The following is a 14,337-nucleotide window of genomic DNA, read 5'->3' on the forward strand; positions in this document are numbered from 1 at the left end:
TTATTGATATAGGCCGGGCGTGGTGGCTCACGCCTGTAATCCCAGCACTTTGGGAGGCCAAGACGGGCAGATCACAAGATCAGAAGATCTAGACCATCATGGCCAACACGGTGAAACCCTGTCTCTACTAAAAAAAAAAAAAATACAGAAAAAACCACAACACATTTATTGATATGACCGATGTTTGGTGTCAACACTATCATAATTTAATAATTATTTTTATTTTTTCATACTTGCTATATTTCTTTCCAAGATATGTATTCTTTGCTACATGTGAAATTACTATTTTCATATGTAATTTGAAATTACATATTTCGTTTATTTTGTTTTGGTATTTAAGAAGGTTTGTGTTTTGTTCTAGCAGATACATTTGTACTTATACTATTTTAAATTTCTGTAGTCCTTTTTCTGAGACTAGTTGAAGGACAGGAAAGAAGAAAGCCAGGCTGACTGTAGGAGTCCTTAAATTGTTCGTTCTCATTCTTGTTCTCTTTCTGGGAACCTGATGGGATTGCATACCCGCCACCCTGACATTAATGGTTGATGTAGTCCTGAGTGATGTGACTCACCTGGAGTGAAGCCTTGATGGGCCAGTGCAATGATCCATTCCATCCACTCCTGTCAGCGCCCATAGTCAAGGAGGCAGATGGAGCCTCCTTGACGTTCCTGAATGACCGCGATGGACAGAGCCCCCCAGGCTTGCACGGGCCATATAACAGGTCTTGCTCCTCAGACATGGACATGCATGTGAACCACTTGGGAACTGGTTACAATGCAGATTCGGATTCAGTGGTTCCGAGGTGAGGTCTCGGATCCCGTGTGTCTAGCAAGTTCCTGGGCATGGTCAATGCTACTAGTTTGTGTACCACCTTTTTAGTAGCAAGGCACTGCACCACCAAAATCTGCTTGCTTCTCTTCTTTGTTTCTTTGCTGCAATGAAACCTAACCATGTGGGTCTCAAAGTATGGTTCAAAGCAGTAGCATCAGCATCACTTGGGAGCTCAGAAATGAACATTTCTGGGGCTCACTTCTGATATACTAAACTGGAAACCCCAGAGTGGGCCCAGCAGTCTGAGTTTTAACAAATATGCCATGTGATTGTGCTCTATGCTACCATGAATCTATCTACTCTTATGCCTTGATAGATCAATTAGGACTTGTGTTTAACTCTGAGTAACTAGATACTCAAAAAGCAGTGGCTTAAAAATGTAAGAGTGTATCTATTGTAAAAAAAAAAAAAAAAAAAAAAAAAAGATCCAGAGGTAGGTAGCTTGGGGAAGGGTATGGCTCTGACCCCTTCCTTTCTATTCCATTTTCCTTTAGGTGTGGCTCTCATTATTATGCTCATAAAGTAGTTGCCAGGACTCCAGCCATCACATCCACATCCATACTAAATACTGTGTGGACCATCTCCTCTCAAGACCTGCTCAGTTCTCCCAAAGGACTTTTTCCACTTATATTTCACTGACCAGAGCAGTGGCCTATGATGCCAAAATGTTTTTAACTAGGACCATTGCCATCTTGAACAAAATGGGGGGTTTTCTGAGTTAAAACAAAAAAAAGCAAAAATGGATATTAGTTAGGCAACCAGCTGTGCCTGGCAGCAGAGGTGCTGGGGACTTGAGGGCTCAGTGATTCTGAGTAAAAGGCATGAACAGAGTAGTATTCTGTGTTCTGGAAGAGTTAGTGGATGTAGTCAGTGAGTAAGAGGCTTTAATCTACAAGCTCAGAGGTGAAGCAGCTGTGGTTGTAGGAATGTGGGGCTGGCGTGGAAATGATGGCCATTGGATATAGGAGGCATGAGGGTGGGAATTTTGTTCTTTTCACTGTTGCATCCCAAGTGCCCTGTAATTTCCTGGCACATAGTAGGTACTCAATAAATAGTTAAATTGAAGATAAAGAAGTCACAAAATTTATTTGAGGGAGCAGGAGAAACCCACAGAAAAACTTTGTTTCTTCCCTCCCTGGAATACTAAAAGCTCAGTACCCTCAGATGAGGGTAGTAGGTTAAAAATCTGACATGGAAGCCACCTCCTTTCTTTACTCATGCACACGCGCACACACGTGTGCGTGCGTACACTCATGCACATGCGCACACACAGACACACACACACGCATGCATGTGTGCACGTACGTGTCTGGTAGTTCTGGGATGACCATCTGGTCCTGAGCAGACATTTCACTCTGTGGCGACCTTGGTCAACATTCCTCTGTGCTGTTCCCTTCAACGCCTGGAAGATTACCTTGATTTTTTTTTTTTTCTGCCAATTTTTAACATGCAGCATTGTCTGCTTGGTAATTGTCAGAGTACCCAGGAAAGCAAGAGTGGGAGGAGACATGAAAGCCTGCTGAAGTTGCCAGGCACCACGAAAGGAGAACCATCAATAGCAAGGAGCCCAGCACCCCAGCTCCGCTCCCAAACAGGCATGTCTCAGTGAACCTGTGCTTTTAGATGTCAGTGGATATGAGTATGAGAGAGGGTGACCCAGGTGAGTGACAAGCTGTATCCAAAGTGGAAATGAAAGAAATGAAGGAAAAAACTCATATATTAATATACTAGAAATATGTCATAGCTCCCAGAGACAAATACTGTGAGCATTTTGGGAGTGTCAGATTGTCAGTATCTTAATTTTTAATACTTTTCTGTAGGTCAGATTTTCTTTACAGTGATCATTTATTGCTTTTATACTTTAGAAAAAGATGTTTTAAATGGAAATGTCTTAATGAAAGTAATGAAAGTAATTATTGAAACGTATGAAATAATTATTACTTCGAAGGGTCACTTTTGGAAACTTTAGCAATGAGTTTTAAGAAAAGCTTAAAGTTATTTTCCTGTGTGCTTCTGGAATCTGAGCCATGCTTTGGGGATAAAGGACTGTAGGGTAACTGATCTTCTGGGACTGTACTTCCTGAAAGGAAGGTAGAAAGATGTGATCTAATATTTAATTGGAACTTGTTTCTATTGATCATGATTCGCAATGTAGTCGAAGTAATCTTGTTATCAGGAAGCAGACAGGCATGAGTGTGTGCACGTATGTGTGTGTATGTGTGTTTTATTTCTGCCTTCCAAATAGTTTTGTTATGTTTTAAGACTTCTGTTCATCAACCTGAAGATCTCTAGGTGTATGACATTATTGGAATAATCATAACTATCTAACAACAGAATAATAATGGATAACTAGAACTGGCTAGTTATCCAGTCCTTTCTAGAGATTCTTCGTGTGGATTGATACAAATATTCCTACTTTGCAACAACTGCATGTGAGTCTTTACTGCAAATGAGAGTTGCCTGCACAGTTGCCCACATGGTACCTTGAAACTTGACACTAGAACAATAACATTGAATATACTGGGTTTTTTTTCCTTTTTCTCTGAATACACAGAGTGCTTCTGATCACTGAATTTGCATAATAGTATCCTAACACCGTATTGACATCTTAACTATGGTTCTCCCTTCCTGACCATCTGCCCAAGCTCCCAGAAGAAGGAAGCCTCTTCTCATATATCACTACCTCTGTTTACAAGTCAGTCTGATTTCTTGGTCATCAGCCTCTCTGCCCCTGAGGTCTGCTGCTTGAGGGAGAAAAGGTTCTAATGGTTGACGTTTGTGGCAGAAGAAATCTGTTTACTGTCTAGAAAGGTATTTGTAGGAAGTCTGGTTTTCTGGCGAGGAAAGGCCCCCTCCATGTCTGCTTCCTCTAGCCCCACTGGTGTCCCTTCATCCCTGCGGGTAGATTTTCAGGTTGGCTGTCCTCCTTGGCATTCCCATTCCTGCTCTCTCCTTCTTCTTCCCAGTGGCGCCAGCTCCAGCTCTGCTTTTGCTGTGGATCATCTTTGTGGGTAACGCAGCTCACTGCTTCCGTCCTCTCTGCTGGGAGCTGTTTATCCCATTTGCTGTCTGCCTCCTCCTACCTTTTCTGACTCCCTTCCTGGGCTGCAATGCCACTACATAGACATTGAACAGAAATGTGCTGAAACAATTATCGGTTGATTTTAGACAGAAGTCTGGATGCGGTGAAATACAGCGATACCAAATGGAGACCCGATCCCATAAGAGGAAATAAAGTTTTAACCTGCAGCCAAAAGTTGAAGCCTTAACCAAAAAACAAACAAACAAACAAACAAAAAAAACAAACAAAAAAAAAAAGGGAGAAAAAATATCTACCAGCCTTGTCCATGTAAAACGCTGTTCTGTTTTCTTTTCTTTTTTTCTCTCTCTTTCTTTTCTTTTTCTTCTTCCTTTCTTTGCTTTTTTCCTTTCTGTATTTTTTTTTTTTTCGAGACAGAGTCTCGTTCTGTCACTCAGGCTGGAGTGAAGTGGTGCCATCACGACTCACTGCAACGTCGAACTGCTGGGCTCAAGTGGTCCTCCCATCTCAGCCTCTAGAGTAGCTCGGACCACAGGCACATACCACCATGCTTGGCTAGTTGTTTTTTCTTTTTCTTTCTTTTTTTTTTTTTTTTTTTTAGTAGAGTTAGAGTCTTACTATGTTGCCCAGGCTGGGCTTGAACTCCTGTGCTCAAGCAGTCCTCCTGCCTCAGCCTCCCAATGTGCTGGGATTACATGTTTGAGCCACCACACTCAACCTCTTGTTTCTTAAAAGGCTACAAATTAACTTGACTTTATTTTATTTCATCTTCCATGTATTGTAATTGGAGGTGGTTTTAGGTTTTCTCTCTCCTTTAAAAGTAAAAGAATAAAGCAAACAACACTTGCTTGAAAAGCTGTGCGATTAGAGTGCTCATTGTTACTGCCTCTTCCTTCCTCTTTCGTGGCCTCCATGTCCACGGAGGAGCATGCATCATGCAAAAGAATGCCTTCCCTGCTCCTCTGCAGCACGCAACATGCAGAAAAATGCCTTCTCCCTCCACTGCAGGACACCGCATGCAGAAGAATGCCTTCCCTCCTTCTCTGCAGCATGCAACCTGCAGAAGAATGCCTTTCCCGCCACTGCAGTACGCAACGTGCAAAAGAATGCCTCCCCCTGCAGTGTGCAACATGGAGAATAACACCTTCCCCACCTCTGCAGCATGCAACGTGCAGAAGAATACCTCCCCCCCGCAGCACACAACATGCAACAGAATGCCTTCCTTCCCCTCTGCGGCAGCCTCTCACTTGCCAAAAGGACACAGCAAAAGAGTTCTCAACTCACCTGCAGGTGCCTATGCAGAGTGGGTGTTCGACAGACACCCAAGCCTGCCAACCTCTCTTAACTGGTTTCCAGTTAGATGCTGTAGTTTTGGGGCTGGCTAGAGGAGAACCCAGGTGAGAGGAAGAGGTGAGACGCTACGTATAAAATGCAGACCTGAGAGCTTTGCAAAGGTGTTGAGGGCAGAAGGCAGTCTGGGGCTGCTTGTGTTCATGGCAAAGAGCATTAGGGCTCGTAGGAGATGCTGAGGGCCACCCTGCAGTTGAGTTGAGAAATTGATGTTTATGTTGATGGCCCAGAGACAATGACACAAGCTTGGGTTACTGGAGCTCTTAAGACACAGTTGGTTGTAAGATGGCCCAGATTCTGCAGGGAGAAAACGTCACCGCCCGGAACATCAGCATATGGAGGAAATGTGTGGTTTACACTCAGGGAGGCCTGCTTTGTTCAGAAAGGTCTTTTTGGTTGAGTGGTTGGTTGAAGTCTGTTTTAAGAGGGCAGGAGGCTGCACAGAGCTGACTCAAAACCTCAGAGACAATCTTTCTCTTCCTGAATGAATGAATGTTCTAAAGAGCTAAGTTTCATCTTCAATACGAGAATACCTTTAACACAATTTAAACTAATCTGGATATAAAGGATTCTAATGCAAGTTCTGTATGTTATTTACCTGCCTTCGGCTATTAAAGTTCCCGGGGCAGCTGTACCCTCCTGGCTCGCGTGTCTGCTTTTCATAGTTTCTTGCTCTTCCTCTGAGATGTGACTGACAGTCTTGCTGTCATACTGGTTTCTCTCCTTAGCAACCACTCATGCTTTCTGGTTTTCTACTGTGAGCAAAATTGCCATGGTTATGAGAACTGTGTGCGTGTGGGGAGCCACTGGCTCAACAGGGGCTCGTATAAGAACATCAAAGATTTGTACAATATTTGGAGAGACACAATAAAGTATCTTTTTCTATCAGATTGGCTAATGGCAGCATTTTCTGGCCAATGGAGGTAAAATGTCCTGAAAAAGACCCACCTTTTTCTCATGTTGTCCTAAGGACCTGCATGGACTGGCGGTGTCCCCACCTAGCCCAGATGCATGCCTCTTCTCGGCTGTTCTTGATGATGTGTCATTGAGGTCCTTGAAATTCCACCACCCCCAGTCCCTGCCCTGCATGGGTTTCCATAGGGCTCACATTTCACTGCAGGTGAACTTATCCCTAAGGCCTACAGTTGAACATGGTGAGGTCGGGAACAGAAAATCCAGACCAGCCTGCTCCCCTGATGCTACTCCTGCCTGCCAGCATGCCCGGACACATGCCAGCCCTGCCTGATGCCAACCGTGATCATCCCCTGGTGTCCAGGACTCATTCATCCCTTGCTACTTTCTTCCCCAGCATCATATCCTATAAACTCACATGAAAGCTATGGCCCAGCCAACCTGCTGAAGCCTCCTCTGGAAGCTTTTATCTAACAGATACAATGATGTCCTTACCTTAAAACAGCTAGCTTTTGCTGGACGTGGTGGCTCATGCCTGTAATTCCAGCACTTTAGGAGGCTGAGGTGGGGAGATCATGAGGTCAAGAGATCAAGACCATCCTGGCCAACATATTAAAACCCCGTCTCCACTGAAAATACAAGAATTAGCTGGGCATGGCGGCGGGCACCTATAATCCCAGCTACTCAGGAGGCTGAGGCAGGAGAATTGCTTGAACCCAGAAGGCGGAAGTTGCAGTGAGCCGAGACTGTGCCACTTCAAGCTGGCGACAGAACGAGACTCTGTCTAAAAAAAAAAAAAAAAAAAAAAAAGCTAGCTTTGTGCTTGCTAGTCAGAATTTTGGTACAAAAACATATTGGTTAAGGGTAGCTATATAGGTGGGAAAATTAGAGACAAAAGGAATGTGGAGTAACCCACAGTTGAAGTGAGTGGTCCTGTCTCGTAGAATGTGGGTGGGTGCCATCCAAGAGCAGCTCAGATGTCTGAAGCCCCGGAAAAATTCCACTTCTTAATCTAGGAGGTAACTTTGTGGGTGCTCTGTTTAATATTTCTACATTGTAAATATAATGTATTTTGCAGTAAAAGTGAACTTGAGGAAGGCATAAATGGGTACCGCGTCATGACCCAAGGGGCTCTTCTATGAGTCAAGGATATGAGTTCCATAGAAGGAATTTACAACTGTTGGGCAGAATCCTTTGGTTGCTTTTTGTTCACTTCCTGCTGCATAGCTCAGTTCTGGGATAATCAAGTTTGTGAGATTGTTGCGCTGTGGCATGAGAAAAGGGGATATGGGGAATGTTTCTATTTAAAGGACAGTCATGATGGCCTAGCCCTCTCCATGTGGCAGACTCAGGAGCGGGGCTTTGAACGCCCGTCCAGTGGATGGAAATGCCTGGGATAGGTGACTTCGTTGGCAGGCTGCTCTTGAGGTGGCCAAAGCCTGCGGTGGCCGTGGGTCCTCGCTGGGGTTATGCAGTTTGGAATGTTGGGCATGAACAGAGAACTCTCAGTCCCACCCACACGTGGAGTGCATGAGAGGAGAAGAGCACACGTGCCGCCTTGTCCTGCAAGGGTCCACCTGAGGGTGACTGCACAGTTGACGATTGTACATTTCAGAATGCACAAAATGAGACCTGATCAATCAGTTGTCAGAAAAGTCCTCTTTGGCTGCATATTTCTTTTCTGCAGTGCACTAACTACCTTCTATTTTCTCTGAGTTGGTTTAACTCTTTCAAGTCACAGCCTGAACATCTGACTTACATAAGCTCATTCACATAAAAAGTTACAGTAAACCAGAGATAGATGAATAGATAGATGATAGATAGATAGATTAAAATATTGATCGGTTGATCTCATAAATCTATAAATAAATAGTTAATTTAAAAAAATCTAACTCCAGGATGGATCCCTATCACCTGGCAGATTGAGACTGCATCACTGATAACTAATTTGGTTTTTGATTCTGTCAGAGAGCTCTAACAAAAGAAAGTGGTGTATGACTATTTTTGGGCTTTTTCTGTCTGCAATCTTTTGTACTTAAACGGAACCAATGTTTTGAAATAAGAGTCTGGAAACGTTTTTCTGTACAGTTTAGCAAAGTCAACTTTACAATAGGTAGACAAACATCTCCAAATGACAAAGGCTGATAACAATTTCTTTCTTTTTGGTACTTTCTATGTATCCAACACTGGGGCCTGCAGGCACTTTTGACCTACATTCTGTTTATTTGCATGTAAGAACATGGAAAGCTGGGTTTCCCCTCTTGGTGAATAAGAAAATTGATGGCTCTCAGGTGGCCTCACCTGTGCTGGATCCCACGGCCAGGAAGGTGCTTTGGGGGCCCTCTAGCCCTAGAGTCTTCGCTCTTCCCTCTGTACTACACAGCCTGGCCTTGTCCCACACAGCCTGCTTCCACTGGCTGGAGCAGTGGGGACTCCAGGACAGAGGGGGTGGAACAAATGACAGACTTCTGAGAAATTGATGAGAGAGGTTGGTAGTCATGAGCTCAATTCCTTTTTATATATAAGACGTTTGAGAAAACATAGCAAGAATATTCTTATAACTTGTATTATTCCAGGGATTCCCAATATGTTTTTTTCTGTCCCAACACACAGGAAGGCTAGGACGCATTCCCACTGGCAGCAATGGTGGGGCCATTTCTCTTGGGTGGCATCAGCATGGGGGGCTGACAACTTGGTGCAGTCCCTCCCTTATTTAAAAAGAATAACTCTTTAAAAAATGTATAGGGCATTCCAAAATAAAAGAGGTTTAAAAAAATCAGAGTACAAAATGGGTGGTGGAAAGAAAGCCTGTTTTCCACTCCCAATTCCTAGTGTTACATTGCCCTCTCCTGAGACAACACAGTCTCCTGTCTGTTCTGTGTCCTTTGAGAGAGATCTGAGTCTAAAAGCATTTACTGGGGAAACACACTGTCCTGCATTTTGCTTTGTTCACTAGATAATGTATCTTACAGATTAACCCACATCCACACAAGAGCATCTGCCTCATTCTTTTTAACCGTTGCAGAGCATGGATGTACCATCATTTATTTAATTAGTCCCCTATCAATGGACATAGGGTGGTTCCCAGGCTTTTGATAGTACAATGTGGGAACAAGTGACATGTTGTACACGTCTTTAAACCCACCACTTTATTAGAGCTATGCACATTGACCCGATAAATTGTTTCCTACCTCTGTATTTTCCATAGTACGTAACTCGGCACCAATGCTTCTGCAATAGTAATCATAACGAACATTTGTTCAAAGCTGATTGTGCATCAGGAACTGTGCTAAACACTCTATATAAATTACTATTTCATTATAACATTACCTCAATTTTCATGTTTGAGATTTATATAATATAGATATGTTGTTATATATAATATAATCATATAAATTATATAAAAGATATAATTTGTTATAGAAATAAACTTATTACAGAAACCTAAATAATATAATAATAAATAATTTAATATTAGTCCATTATATTATTGCCTCACCTCAATTTTATAGGTGAGGCTGGAAAGTTTAAATGTAGCAGAGGTGGGATTTGAACTCAGGTACTCTGGCCCCAGAATCAAGGTGCTAACTCACTCTATTGCTCACTGAAGATAATGTAATATGAGTTCCTAAGGACACCACCGAGCACAGTCTCTTTCAAGCCCAATCCAGGACAGCCCTGTATAGAGATGGAGCTCCTAACTGAACTTGCAGTACTGTACTCCCCCTCAAGTTGGTCCCAAGAAAAGCACCATGTGCGGTAGATGTCAGTACTTTAGATTGGATTCACAAGAGATTTTGAGCACAATTCTCATTTTATTTTTAGTACACACAAAAGTATTTTCTGGAAGCAGCAAGAGGCAGCAAGGAGAAGTATGCATGATTCTGTCTGCTCCTCCAGTGGAACAGCAGCCCACTAGACATTTCCTTCCCATTGGGGATAGCTCTCCAAGCAATGACTGTCTGTCTAGAGACCTTTCTGAACCCACAGAGGGACGACATCAAAGCTTTCTGAAACCCAGAATCCCTTTTCCTGGGTTTCTTTGCCCCTTACAAGATGTATGTGCATCTCAACAGGAAGACAATGGTGTTCAGATAGAAAGCAAGTTCCCCAAAGGTAAGGAGCGAGGGTGGTGGGTGACATCATTCTGTCTTGACAGTCGATAAAAAGTTGTTGATTACCTACTTGGACCTTGTGCATACCGTCACTGTTCACCTGAGGAAGCCTCCCCTTCTCCAACTGGGAGAGCAGAGAGGGGACAAATTGTTGCCACGTAAGAACCTCCCAAGCACCCAGGAGGCAGCCCTATGTGGGTCAGGGATTTTCCAAGCCCACTGTGTGCAAGGCCAGTACCCACTGTGGCTGAGAGAAGACCACACCCAGGTGCACAGCAGACTCCCAGGCTCAGCTAAGGAAAGTTGGAGATGCAGGTGTGTGTGGCTGCTCTGAAGGCAGCAGGTCCGCTGGGTTGACTGTGCCCCGTGACTAACGAGCAGGGATAATGACTAAGGGGCGAGGCTCCCACAGGTGCCCAGCACTTAACACTGGAACTCACATGCCCAAAAGGTAGGTCCCAAACTCAGCCTCCCACAGAAGAAGAAACCAAGAATTAGGACACAGTCATCATTTCTCTGGGCGTCAAGTTGCTGACCACTACTGAATGGTGCAACAATGACATAGAAAGGACATAAGAGCACATTGGAAAAACGTCCTGTGGCACCTGGTTATGTCAGCAGGAAAATTTATATTTCCTGTCCCTCTAAAGATGTTCTCTAAGAACTACGGAAAAGGACAGAAAGATGTCAGCTTGGGTTGTAAAATTTAAATTGGTTATGGCAATTGATAAAAGTAATTTCACTTGGAACCCAAGTTAATCCCTAGCTTCTCATTCATTAATCGTTTAGAGAAGCATTTATTAAGCATCTACTGCATGCCAGACACTGTGCTTTATATCCCCTGCCCTCTAGGCTCTCAGTTGGTGCAGGAAACAGCAGCATAGTTCTGTCTGTGTGATGGGCCATGGGGAAGCCGAGGACAGCCCCTGACACTCCAAGGAGGGTCTGTGCAGAGGCACCTTTGCCAAGGAAGTGATTTGAGCAGGAACTTGAAAGTATATTTGACGTTTTCAAATCAGACCTGAGGGCAGAGGGAAAGGTACACACGAAACAAGGAGCTGGGACAGGAAGAACGTGGTTGATGTGGGGACCTGCAGAGGGTCGGGCCAGGACCCAAGGGTTGTGGGGGTAGCAGTGGCTGGCGTGAGTCTGCAGGGGTCACGTGCATCAGGTTGGAAGGCCTTTCTAAACTCACTTAGGAAGTCTGGATTGAAGGCAGACCCAAGCCTTTGAAAAGGAAGAGACATAATTAGATTTGCTCGAGAGGAAACTACTGCCTCGTGTGCAATGTGGAGGACAGATGGGAGAGGAGCGCGGCTGGGGCCTGAGGCCCAGCCGACGAGGAGAGCGTGGAGTCACTGTGCAGGAGGGGCCGCGGCTGCAGAGATGCTCGGGATCCAGGGATGGGTCTTTGAGCAGTGAAAAGGTGGGAATGTTAGGGTTGGCCCTGGGGTTTCTGGTTCTGGTGCTGGGGAGAATGATGGAGAAGGAGGCGGAGAAATTGTGGCTTCCTCCCCTGTGTACAGGGTGAACTAGAAAACGTGCTCACAAGAAGACATGGAAGCAGTGTGGCAGAAGGCAAGCTTAACTCCACAGGAGGGGGTTGGGGCTAGTGTTAGGCCTGAAGGGGCAGCGGGAGACAGGCGGTGGGTGGGGCAGAGTGGTCACAGGGAAATTTTCCAGAAGGAACCAGAGCAAATGCTCAGAAAAATGAAAGAGCATGACTGGAAACCTAAGTGGTGTGCTGTTGTTAGAGACTCCAAAGCGACCGCTGCTGGTGGGATGCCCACCGTGAACGGCCATGAAAAGTCCACTTGGCTTGGGCTTGTAGGTAACAGGAACTGTGGGTAGGTCTTGAGCAGAGGTTGGACAGCTGACCCAGGCAAGGGATGACCCAGGCATAAATGGTGAGTTGTAGTCGTTGTAATTGTGGAGATGCATCCTATGGACAGGTGAGCCTCCAGAAGGCCACCTCCACACTCGCCACAGAATGAGCTCCTTTTGGGCACCTAGCCTGGTGCTGTGGAGAGAAGGAGGGTGGATATGATATGGTCCAGCCCTCGAGGGAGTCCTCGCTGATGGGGTGAAAACATCATCTTCCAAACCCTCCCCTGGTTATAGATGCTGCTGAGTGAGCGACGTGTGTTCCCTGGGGTGACGTAGCAGAGGCAGGGATGGGTCCTGCCTTGGGAAGGGGAGAGAGGCTTTTGGAAGGTTTGGACTCAGCCTGGAGGTGGGAGTCCACTGGGCAGAGGAATCAAAGGGGCTTTGTGAAGATAGGCGAGCCTGTGGGTGAGGAGTGAGGGACAGGCTGCCATGCGTTTCAGAACCGGGGTGGTTTCAGGGCGCTGTGTTGAGGGGAAGATGCAGTGAGGCAAGCAGTGGGGCTCATATGGGAGGAGTGGACTAAGGACAGAGTGAAGGACGTTGTGTTGCAGGCTGAGGCCCGTAAGTGCCCAGTGAATACTCATTAATCCCCAATCCATCAGAAACGGTCCTGCCTGAGATGCTGTTGGATCCATTCATGTTCGGACTTTTTCCACAAGGGAAAGTCAAAATGGCCCCAGGAAGAGCCCAAAACCAGCCTTGAGCGAGAAGTCATCCCAATTACTTACGCAAAGCCAGTGGTCGTCTCCAGCAAGTGCAGGGGAGGGCTCTCTAATTGAATACCAGCGCTCTGTCCTTATATCATCAGTGTAGCAAGCACTGGGTAGATTAATACACTGTCCCAAAACAACCCAACTGTGATAATTGGACAGGATACACTTAATATGAAGCACTGAATAGAAAAGTTTCTTTTCATTTTGAGCAAAGCCATCCTAACCATCAGAAGCCTAGGGAATACCTCCCTGGCATAATTAGCCGGTCCTGAAGTCTGGCTGAATGCAAATGCTCTTCCTTGTGACCAGGGCGGCCGGGGGCTCTATGATGAGGCATGATCTTGTCAGCTTAACGAGGCCCATTAATAATCCACTGGCGTTTCTATTTTCAAAATTGTCTTCTGTGTCTAATGGTATTGAGGAGTCAGGCGAAAATCACTTGGTGCCCTCTAAATGGGATTCTAAATCTTCTCTCCTAGGAGATTACACGTGCTGTGACTTGGTTGTAAAAATAAAGGAATGTAAGAAGAGTGAGGACCCCACCACGCCTGAGCCCGCCACAGCAGCACCCTCGCCAGCACCCCCTGAGACAGCAGGGAGCCCTGGCCTGTCCGAAGACTGTTCTGAGCCTCAGCAAATGCCTACAAGATCCTTGACCTTGCAAGTAAGGCCTTCTGTGTGTCGTGGCTTGATTCCTGCCAAAGGGAGAGGTTTCCTAGGGAGTCCGTGAGCACACACTCCCTCACTTCCACCTCTGAGGCTGGAAACCTGATTTCACTTCATAGCAGCTATGTGACTGGGCAGGTCCCCTAAGCTTTCTGGGCTACTCTGTCACTGTTTGAATAATGGAGACAATGACACTGACTCCTCCAGGTTAGAATGAAGATCAAATACTATCAGTAGTGACAGTGACAGCGGCAGTGATGGATGCTCCAGCCTTCCACAGGTCACTTCCTAGGCATCAGTGCCTCCAATCCATGCAAGACTCCCAGGAGGTAGGAGCCTGTAGGAGCTCCAGATCTCAGTGTCTTCAGATGAGGACACTGAGCCTTTGAGAGGTGAAGTTGCCCAAGGTCACATGGTCGTGAATGGAAGGATAGGAAAGTTTTACTTTGGCATCTTTTCCCAATTGCTTTATAAAATGTAGTATGCACACATTTTATAAAGTTTAAAAATACAGAGAAATAAAATTAGGAGGGCAAACAACCTCAGAGAAAGTCTCTGCTAACTGTATTGCACAGCTAGCCACACCTTCTTGGAAGGCACTTAATAAGTTTGCAAACCTCCCTGCAGTTGCAGGTGTGGAGATGGCTCCACTGGCTGGCTCCTGTACCCAGGGGGCCTTGGTGGGACCTGGGTGAGGCATTCATGCTGCCCTCAAAGTCTCCAAGGACATTCTTGGTGGGGTGGGCAGCCGAGGCAGAAGCTACACGTAAGCCACCAGTCTGTTCCTAAGGGTTATCTCTTTAGGCATGGAACTCTCTTGAAGCT

General features: G+C 45.5%; 1 protein-coding gene across 8 annotated transcripts in view; it reads left to right on the plus strand.

Moving 5' to 3' along the window:
* The window catches only part of C9H10orf90 (chromosome 9 C10orf90 homolog), a 238,172-nt gene that overhangs the window by 196,666 nt on the left and 27,169 nt on the right, over window positions 1-14,337 (plus strand). For 7 of the 8 annotated variants that reach the window (XM_071068928.1, XM_071068927.1, XM_011722521.3 and 4 more), the window contains 2 exons: window positions 9,957-10,247; window positions 13,326-13,510. In XM_071068928.1, the coding sequence (XP_070925029.1) occupies window positions 9,957-10,247; window positions 13,326-13,510 (476 nt within the window). The remainder of the gene's footprint in view (window positions 1-9,956; window positions 10,248-13,325; window positions 13,511-14,337) is intronic. The other variant, XM_071068929.1, reaches the window with a different exon arrangement.

The sequence above is a fragment of the Macaca nemestrina genome, chromosome 9, assembly GCF_043159975.1.
Source record: "Macaca nemestrina isolate mMacNem1 chromosome 9, mMacNem.hap1, whole genome shotgun sequence".
NCBI classification, from domain to species: Eukaryota; Metazoa; Chordata; class Mammalia; order Primates; family Cercopithecidae; genus Macaca; species Macaca nemestrina.